Below are 10,633 nucleotides of genomic sequence, written 5' to 3'. Positions count from 1 at the left end.
TTACGAGGGCGCTCTATAAAGGTTCACAAGCTCAGAACAAATTTCTTGTCAGTTCTCTCCTAAACGCAAGGTGGGGTTTCGTCCCTCATCGAGTAGTCAATGTCTGGAATACCTTACCAGGAAAAACAGCGCAAGACCCGTCACTAAACATTTTCTAGGAGAATCTGGATCTCCACTAGAAAACAAAATCCAAGGGTCAACACAGGTCCGCAAGCACACTATCCTTGTTACCTAAGACTGAAGACTGACTATCGACTTTCCTATAGAATCATCAACGAATGGAATTCATTACCCCGACAAGAGACTGAAGCTCCGACTGTGAAAGTTTTCAAAAGAAAGTGGGATCGATTGAGAGACAGCCACTGCCGGGACTGCCACTCAGCCTTTTGTCCTTTCCAAACTAAAACTGAATAGCTGTCAAGAACCACTTCAACAGGAAATGTGGGTCTTATTTAAATACCTGGCACAAACTAAGTAAAATCAGTTGATTTACAACGACATCTCAAGAAAGGTTAAATTGGTTTTTATATTTTTGTTTGCATATCTTAATTTGAAGGTGAAATAGCGACCGATGTTGGAGAGGCTTGCAAGATGCAAACATTCGAAGTTACAATCCGTGGGGTTACGGTACACTTCCCACACAAGCCTTATGGTTGCCAAATGTCAATGATGACTAGAGTAAGACTTTTTATTATGTGTCACTTTTAGGTCATCGAATCATTGGAAAACAAACAAAATTGTCTTTTGGAATCTCCCACAGGCACGGGGAAAACACTTTCTCTATTGTGTGCCTCTCTAAGTTGGTTGGAGAAAAGAAAAAGTAGGTAGATGACTTTCCCCCAATCTGTTTCACAGGTGATAGCAAAAATGGTAAGAAATTTAGAACCGTCTTTAATTGCGGTGAATTAAATTAGTGTGCATCAGTACCAAATTGGATAGTGAAAGTCACGGTAAGTTTTATATACACATTAAGTGCTGTCAGCCCAATCCGACTGGCTCTTCGGTTCCTTTTCATAGTTGTTTATTTTTCTATTTGTATATCGATCTACTAGGTTTTCCATTCGATATTGCTCTTATGGTCCACTCGTAGTACACAAATGGTGTATTTCTATCACAGTTCTTATTCCTGGTACATCCAACTGTTAATCTCAAATATTGCCTTTCACTAGCACTTCTCGGAAAAGCGTTTTCAATAATTTCAGACTAGTAGATGACTATTTGATAGTCATCCAACTAGTAATGTTACGAATTGTACCATTGCATCTTACTCATACCATTTAGTGCAGATTTCCACGACATCGATAATTTCTGAGTCACCACCATTAGTTTAAGCTTCGTAGCACACTTGAGCATCAGCTAGTGCTGATAGCCATTACTAGCTTTCTTTGTTCGTTTTCCCCTGAAAATTCTTCAAACTTTGAGATGTGGTTCTCTTTTCAAATGCAAACTGTTGCTTCACGACTGAGTTGCGTCGGCGCCTGTATTAATGATAAAGAATAAAATAGTTGAACGCACCGGTCACTTCATTATCTGAGGGGTCTTGTCAGTCCCGATGGGTTGGTTTATGATGAAATCTCGACACGGATTCAGAATACTCGATGGGCTCTAGACAACTTACACCATTTGTGGCGTAGGCGAAATATCCGTATTCTAACCAAACGGCCAGTTTGTTGTGTAGCAATTCACTCCGTTCTACTTTATAAATGTTAAGCATGGACATTAAATGTCAAGGATATTCGTAGGTTACTGGTATTCCATCATAGGCACCTTCGAAGCATTGCTCGTGTATTTTGGGACCACAAAGTGAGCAGTGCCTTAGTTAGCAATAGAGTACTAAAAAAAGATGGGAAGTTGATTGATGGGGTAGTAAATCTTCATCAACTTGGGCAGTTGGGACATTTATCACGTCTGCCCAACCACTGCCTACCTCAACGAGCGATGTTTTCTGGTGTAGAAGTAGGCTAGAAGAAGGGCAGGAGCGACCAAACCAAAACATGGCCTTAGTCTATGAAGTCACTGACAACGGAATTGAGCCATGTTGATAGATGTCGACTACCTGGTTGGGGTCGGCATGATTATCGTGACCGATGGTTATGAACTTTGAATGACATAGCTCAAAGTCGTTTGTAACGGCTCGGGTGGATCCATTCTCCATCCAGTCTTCCTCCATTCTCAGACTTCTAACTTCGTCATAACCTTTTTCGTTTTTATTTCGCTAATTTATATTTCCTTGTTGAGTCGTATCTTCTGTGCATGAACTTTTTTATTACCACTGATACTCTTACTACATCTAGTATTCTGGGATTCGGCCTAACAGTTTGATCTCGATGTGCTAATGGGACGTGAAAACTTGAACCAATGTATATACGTACAGGTTTTACGTTGTGACTGACTGAAGTAATAAAAAGTTGGGAATGACACTCAACTCAAGATTTTAAAAATAGATTGAGAATAAATGCAACTACTATTTTTTCCGACTTCAACCACAGACTACGACTTTTACGCAATCCCCAAACAGAATATGTCCTTCATGATATAACTCGAACAAGCAGTCGATTTTAAATGATAAGCAGAACAAGCGATACCGAAACATCACATCAGTCTTAAATGTTGGAGGGGATTTCTTAATAATACTTTAAGTAACCTGTCTAGGTGTTCATACACACTTTTTATTACTTAAGTATCCTGATAGTACCATCTTACTTTTTTCTAATAATTTTAGATGACATTACAGATATGATATCGTCAGAAGACAAAAAATCTACACCTGGAAAGTAACTAATACAGTTCAAATTCAATTTCAATTTTTCATATATTTAGTCCGAAAATTTATTATTGTACGAGAACGCATAAACAAATATCACAAGTCGTTAGGGAATTAAGAAAAACAAAATATAAAAATACAAAGTAAATTGTATTAGACGTAAACCGTTCACATCAATATTCCTAATTTTCCGTGTAGAATGTCTATTTTGAGTAGTCGTAAGCATACATGCATTAATCCTGAAATTTCATCAAGTCCAAACGTCACGGATTCATGTCATAATTTACTTTTGGTTAGTGGTTTCTTTTATTTAACGTTTTAATACGATTCCAAATAGTCTGGTGTGTGTGCTTATGATTTGCCACGGAAAAAGTCTGACCTATCACGTGCTGTTGACAAATTAGACCGCTCAGGACCATGGGATATAGAAGATTTAGTACAAGCTCTTATTCCAGTAAGGTTTTCTGTCCTTAACACACTAATCTCTTTTGTTCTAGATTCCTAGTTGTCCATATTTTTGTTCACGTTCATTAGCCAGATCTGCAGATATCATATTCTGTCCATATGATTATCTTCTGGACCCTCTAAATCGCTCTGCTGTATGTTATCATTTGACTATATGTTTATTGTGTTTTCTGAAGACTTCTCTTGAAGTTACCGATCATGTTATTATCTTGGATGAAGCACATAATATAGAGGATGCCTCACGTGAAGCTGCTTCATTTACTATTACTGAGCATCAGTTAAAAAGTGCCAGAGACGACTTGGAAGGATTAAGTAAGTTTTGCTTGTCAATGGAAATGGTTTTAAATAAGAAGGATTTTCAGAAAGATTGTTATAACTGTTTCTTCGTCTAGCTAATGAAACATTGTAGTTTTAGTGTTACATTTTTTTGAAGCTATTATCATGAAGTGCTCCTCTTAAAAACGTTTTACAGGGCAAACTGGTTTGCCGCTGACCCCGTGATATCGATGTGCGGCCTACGTACCAGGTTTTTCATTGTAGCTGACTGACTGCGTAGGTTATACAACATTTAACCGGGTATACTTTTCCTCCCTATCACTTCGAAACTACTAACTTTTGTAATAGCTTTCAAATTGTACAAAATTCATAAAAGGCTAGTTTTCTAATATTAGGCCACTTTCCATTCAAACAGACATTGACGTTACTGATTCCTCGGATAAAACCATTTTGAAAGGAGCTTCCAAATCGATGAACATAATCAAGCTTGTAGCACCTCACTGGAATGTTGAATACTGGTGTCAGATATACAGCCCAAGTATGTGTTAGGACTTTTTAAAGACGTAGCCGAACTTATTTGTGGTCAGTTGTATCACAGTTCAAATATTGGGATCGGAAAGTCTGAACGACACATATAAGTTTGGAAAAGTTCTATCAGGTTTTGTACTCAGTGATGAAATTCAGAAAGCTGTTCATTCTGTAAATTGAGGCCGTTTAGAACGAACAAAACTTTCAAGTCGCACGAGTTGAAATATTAGTGTAAAGAAACATTATCATCATCTAGACAAAATAAAATAGAACGTTAAATTGAAATGAAATAATTTTTATCACGATAAAAAGTTATGGTTTTCATGGCTTTTGTACATTCGCGTGTAACTTCTATGAACTATAATCTTCTCTTCCCACATTAGTACTCATTTTCATATATATATGGACTGGGATACTTACTGAGCGTTCAAACTGAAACAGGTGGTCAGTCAGTCAGTCAGTAACAACGTAGAACTTCGTACGTACGTACATCAGTTCGAGTTTCCATACCACATTAGCACATTAGCAGTCGTCGATTCAAATCCCGTAGTGGTAGAGGTAGTAAGAGTATAAGCAGTAATCGGGAAGAATACTGTTTGGAGATGTTATTCAAAGAGTATAATCCAGTGAAATAAATTTGGGAAGAGAAAAAAAGACAAGTTGGAATCAGGAGATTAGAATTTGGGAGAACACAAAGAGTGTATGCACCTGTGCCATTGCAAACGATTTTGAGTCATGTCATTCAGGGTCTCTAACCATCGATTGCTATCATCTCGCGGTCCCCAACCAGGTAGTCTACACCTACCAACATGACTCAGTCCACTTGTCAGTGACTTAATGGACTTGTGCCATGTTTTGGTCTGGCCGCCCCTAGCTTTCTTCCAACCTACTCCTATACCACTGAACATCGCACGTCGAGGCAGTCGGTCGTTGGGCATACGTAACATGTGTCCCAGCCATCTCAACTGATGAAGTTTCACTACTTCATCAATCAATTTTCCATCCTTACCTAGTACCCCTTTCCTAACAACTGCGTTACTTACTCGATGGTCCCAGGATATACGAGCAATGTTTCGAAGACACCTATGATCGAATACTAGTAACCTACGAATATCCTCTACTCTTACCGGCCATGTTTCACTGCCATAAAGTAGGACAGAACGAACTGCGCAGTAAACACGTCCTTCGGTTGATAGACGGATATCTCGCCTACGCCATAAATGACGCAAGTTGGCAAAAGCTAATCGAGCCTTCTGTATCCGTGCTGAGATTTCGTCACACACCAGACCACAAGAGCTGATGAGACTACCAAGATAAGTGAAGCGGTCGACACGCTCAACTACTTCACTCCCTATCACTAGTTCGGGTATCGATGCAGCCCAATCCTGAAGCAACATTTTGCATTTCAAGGGATAGAATCGCATGCCGAACATGATTGCATTGTTGCTTAGAATGGTCAGAAGACTCTGCATTTTGTCAGCGTCTTCACCAAATAGAACTGTGTCATCGGCATATTCCAAGTCAACAAGTGAATCTCCTGGTAGAAGTTCAACCCCTGGAAATTTAAATGAGGAAAGTGTTATCTCTAAAAATACGTCAATGACAAAGCTAAACAAGAATGGAAAGAGTGGGCAGCCCTGACGAACACCACTTGAGGTAATCAATTCTGATGACAGTTCGCTCACTCTACCAGTTGTGTTCGAGTAGAGAGCCTTTATAAGGTTAATGTACTTGTTTGGTACTCCTTTCAATGACAAACACTGCCATAGAACCTTACGATCAACAGAGTCGAATGCTGCCTTAAGGTCGAGAAATACTACGATTGTGGGGCGTCTGAACGTGTGTCTGTGTTCTAGAACCTGACGTTGTGTGAATATTTGGTCTATACAACCACGTCCAGGTTGAAAACCTGCCTGGTTTTCTCTAGTCTGCTCTTCACGAGCTTTAGTTAGGCGTCGAAGTATTATTAAAGCTAATATTTTAGACACTGTATTAGTCAAACTGATTCCTGTGTGATTGTCACAAGAGAACTTTTGTCCTTTCTTAGAGACTGGCACAATCAGTGATCGAGACCAGTCAGATAGGATTATGGAAACTACTTTACTTGTTTCAACTAACAATCAAATTATTCAAATAATAATTATTATTACGGTTATTATTCTTCTTCTTATTATTATTATTATTTACCACATTATTCACCCTCTTTTATTCTTACTCTGTCTATACTTATTTTTTCGACTTATGGTGCTACACAGTGGCTAGAGACGTTATCAGATATGGCTCAGAATAGAAGCCAGTGGCGATCCTGCTGTAACCTTCTTTTACTTTCTTCATAAAAAGTGGTTGTGTCTTCCTTAACTGAAAGATTTCTTCTGATTGTACCTTTCCGTTTCCTTATTATTACTATTATTATTACTACACTATCTTACACCAATCTCTTCGTTATTGTTCTCTTTTTTTACGCTCCTTCCTTTGTTTTTTCTTTTCGAATTCTCATTGTTTTGTTTGGCGCATATATATTGACGCTCTCTTGTACCAATATTTATGTGTTCAAATAAATAAATAAATAATGTCCAGTTCCGAAATTCTACCTAAGACATCGGTTAATCTCACTGCTAATACTGGACCACCATCCTTAAAAATCTCAGGAGTAAACCTTCCAGGGCCTGCTGCTCTCCCTCGCTTCAGATTTCCGATAGCTTTTTCAACTTCATAAAGAGTCGGAGGACCTAAACTAACTTACCATTCAGGTCGACTGGAGATCGTGGGAAACCGAAGTGTGGCTGAAGGCCAGTTGAACTGATCCCTAAAGTGTTCTGCCCATCGATCCAATCTCCTGGATTGAGAATGTATAATATGTCCATCTTTCTCTGAGATTATTTCGCTAACAGTCGGGTTCCTAATACCGGTTTCCCTAACGAGTCTGAACAACTGTCTGCTATTACCTATTGCCGCTGCCTTTTCCACATCTCTTGCTTTCGCTACCCACGACTGTTCGCGATCATTGCGTAGGCTTCTTGTCAGCTTGCGCTTAAGCTGACTCCGCTCTTCGTTATGTTCAGATCCAGATGGAATGAGTTTTCGAGCATCTATCAGTGCGGTGGATGCTGCTGAGATCCAGAGTTGCCCCCTAACCTTACGGTTTACCGTACTAGCAGATACCACTGCTGTTTCCACAGCTTTTCGGATATCATTCCATGCTGCCTCGGGGTGGGCGTCACTTACATGACTGCCTAACTTTTCCTAGTTGTTCCTGAAGTATACTCTTAGTTTGACTATCAATAAACAGGACCCTAAGAGGTTTACTTGCAGCATCTTTCTTACGTCCAGTAAGACGCAAGCAAATACGCGCTCTCACTAGAGCATGATCTGGATCTAAGCATGTGCTCCAGAATGGGCGACAGTCCTCTATCGAGCCCCTCCATCGGTGGCTGATAGCGATGTGATCTATCTGGGTCTAACGTTGGGACGAATTAGGGGGTCGCCATGTTAAGGAAGCCTGTTGTTCTATTTGACACAGTGTTTAGAGCGTGGTTTCAGGAGACCAGGAATAACGTTCCGCTTACTCGAATCGTTTGCCCTAGCGGTGCGAGGTGATAAAGAACGTGAGAAGGGTTAGTCGGGGAGATAAGAGTGGTATTAAGAGGTGTAGGAAGGATTTGAATGTGACCAACTTGGTCTCGTGTGCTGTTACGGGTATGAGGGCTGGTGTCACTTCCCGGCTGCCCACACCGTGGAAGAGTATTTCTTGAAGAACCTGAAAAGGAATTCGGATTAATGTCGGCCTTAACGGCCTGGGAGCGTGACCGTAGAGCCCAAGGGACAACTGCTTGAGGCCGGTCGCGCACGGCCTTTTCGTGGAAGGCTTTTGACGTGTTAGCTCCGTTCTTCAAAGAGGCCTTACCGCCGGAGACGGAAATCCATGAGGTAAGGTGAGGTGTGCATTTTTAGGGTCGACCTTTTCTAACCCCTTCCTTCCTTGTGAGAAGGCAACATCGCTGTAGATGCTGGTTGTCCGAAGGAAACACCTTACTGCTGTCACACCCCTCTACAGTCAGCAGTACGACTTCGCCGTCAGATCTTGAGTTGCTACTTTTAGTCTTACCGTTCTCCAATCGACCTGCTTGGCATGGTAGAACCTACAGGAACATATGTTCCAGCCAATATAGCTCGGTTGGGTCATCACGATGGACAAGCCCGACCACTGCGTCAAGGTAGCAGCTACGGTCGGGTCTTCTTAGGAGATCGCTTTCTCGACCTCAACTTAACAGTCTAACCACAAGGTAGTGCGGTGACTTTAGGATTCGAGTCCCACGATAATCGGTGACCAAAATAGGTTTGTATTCCATCCGTTTCTTTATGGTTCTGGAGCCCATGTAAACTACTAAACAGGAACTAAGATTTTCCAACTCCTCAAGGCTGAACTTCTAATATAACGAATTAAGGACTAAGTACCCACTTTATTTATCTAATTTTTTTACGGAAATACCCCCGTCGTATGAGTACAGTATGATTTTCTCAGCACTGGTTGTAAACATTTAGCTCCATAAAATCATTCCAAGATGAAAAGTAAACTCTTTTCACTCGACTGTTTGAAAGAAGTTCGTCGTCAGGAAAACGGTACTCATTTTACCCTCTGAACTTGCTAACTTGAAGAGTCAGTCAGTCAGTCAGCTACAACGTAGGACCAGGCACATATGTGCATCGGTCCAGGTTGCCATACCTCATTAGCACAACAAGATGAACACCGGATTCATAGGAGTGGTTAGGTCAAAGGTTGCAATAAGGATATAGTATAGGAAGGAAGAATTAGTTCGTAGAAAGAAAGGTATGAAGTGATTTTAATCTCTTAGTTTAAGGGAAGACAGGGAGTGTATACACCGACGCCATTGTGATCGATTCTGGGCCATGTCACCAAGAGTCTCCAACCATTGGTTACGAAAGTCACGCGGACCCCAACCAAGTAGTCTGCATCTACCAACATGGCTCAGACTAGAAGTTAGTGACTTCAAGCACTGATGCCACGTTTTGGTTTGGCCGCCCCTAACTTTTTTCCAACCATCCCCTACACCGGTTAGCATTGCACGTCGTGGTAATCGGTGTTCAGGCATACGTAATACGTGGCCCAACCATCTCAGTCGATGAAGATTCATAACCTCATCAACTGATTTACCATCATTCCCTAATACCCTACGTCTAACCTCACTATTACTTACCCGGTGATCCCAGCAGATGCCAGCAATATTTCTAAGGCATCTGTGGTCAAATACTTGTAGCTTACGGGTGTCTTCTACTCTTAAAGGCCATGTTTCGCTGCCGTAGAGTAAGACAGAACGGACTGCCGCGCAGCATACTCGTCCTTTTATTGATAGACGGATATCTCGCCTCCGCCAAAGGTGACGTAAGTTGGCAAAAGCCAAGCGAGCTTTTCGAATCCGTGCTGAGATTTCGTCAGACACCAACCCATTAGGGCTGATCAGACTTCCAAGATAAGTGAAGTTGTCAACGCGTTCGACTACTTCACTCCCTATCCTTAGTTTAGGTGTTGATGCAGACCAGTCCTGAAGCAACAACTTGCATTTAGAGGGAGAGAAGCGCATCCCAAACATTCTGGCATTGTTGCTTAGTGCTACCAGAAGACTCTGCATTTTGTCAGCGTCTTCACCAAACAGGACTATGTCATCTGCGTATTCTAAGTCGATAAGTCGACCTCCTGGAAGGAGATCAATACCCGAGAATTCAGTCGACGAGAGTGTTATTTCCATCAATAGGTCTATGATGAAGTTAAACAAAAATGGAGAAAGTGGACAGCCTTGACGGACACCACTTGAAGTTGCAAAAGTAGATGACAGTTCGCCATAAGCCCTGACTCGGCTAGTGGTGTTCGAGTAAAGAGCCTTCACAAGGTTTATGTACTTCTGAGGTACGCCTTTCAATGACAGACACTGCCACAGAGTCTCGCGGTCTACAGAGTCAAATGCTGCTTTTAAGTCGAGAAAGACCACCATCGTCGGACGCCGATAGGTATGCCTGTGTTCTAGAACCTGACGAATGGTGAATATGTGGTCGATGCAACCACGACCAGGTCTAAAGCCAGCTTGGTTCTCTCGTGTTTGTAGTTCACGAGTCTTAGTTAGACGTCTGATAATTATCGAGGCCAGTATTTTAGATACTATGTTTGTTAAACTAATCCCCCTGTGGTTGTCACAGGATGATTTTGACCCTTTCTTATATATTGGGACGATAAGTGATTGCGACCAGTCAGATGGGATAAAGTCTAACTCCCAGATTTTAGCTAAAATATTAGTCAACCTAATCGCTAAAATTGGACCACCATCCTTAAAGACCTCTGGAGCCAATCCATCTGGACCAGCTGCCCTTCCTCGTTTCAGATTAACTATAGCTTTTTGAACTTCAGCAAGAGTTGGGGGACCTACTTCAATGTTCCATTCACATTGTCTGGGAATGGAGGGTAGTTGTAGAGTAGCTGAAGGCCAGCTGAACTGTTCTCTAAAATGTTCCGCCCATCGTTCTAAACGTCTGGACTGGGAGCAGATGAGAGTATTATCTTTTTCCGAAATAATCTCACTTACACTTGAC

The 10,633-nt window shown here is 41.4% G+C and overlaps 1 protein-coding gene across 1 annotated transcript in view; it reads left to right on the top strand.

Annotated features, from left to right (window-relative positions):
* The first annotated feature begins 566 nt into the window (after positions 1-566).
* BRIP1_2 (Fanconi anemia group J protein) overlaps positions 567-10,633 on the top strand; it is a 29,064-nt gene continuing 18,997 nt past the window's right edge. The window contains exons 1-9 of the mRNA XM_051212710.1: positions 567-678; positions 709-820; positions 856-950; positions 2,723-2,774; positions 2,821-2,907; positions 2,963-3,056; positions 3,102-3,218; positions 3,262-3,363; positions 3,406-3,541. Coding sequence (XP_051068605.1) covers positions 2,737-2,774; positions 2,821-2,907; positions 2,963-3,056; positions 3,102-3,218; positions 3,262-3,363; positions 3,406-3,541 — 574 coding nt within the window. The 5' untranslated portion in view covers positions 567-678; positions 709-820; positions 856-950; positions 2,723-2,736. The remainder of the gene's footprint in view (positions 679-708; positions 821-855; positions 951-2,722; positions 2,775-2,820; positions 2,908-2,962; positions 3,057-3,101; positions 3,219-3,261; positions 3,364-3,405; positions 3,542-10,633) is intronic.

The sequence above is a fragment of the Schistosoma haematobium genome, chromosome 3, assembly GCF_000699445.3.
Source record: "Schistosoma haematobium chromosome 3, whole genome shotgun sequence".
NCBI classification, from domain to species: domain Eukaryota; kingdom Metazoa; phylum Platyhelminthes; class Trematoda; order Strigeidida; family Schistosomatidae; genus Schistosoma; species Schistosoma haematobium.
Note: the sequence above shows the minus strand (reverse complement) of the source record. Positions and strands in the feature narration are given on the sequence as shown.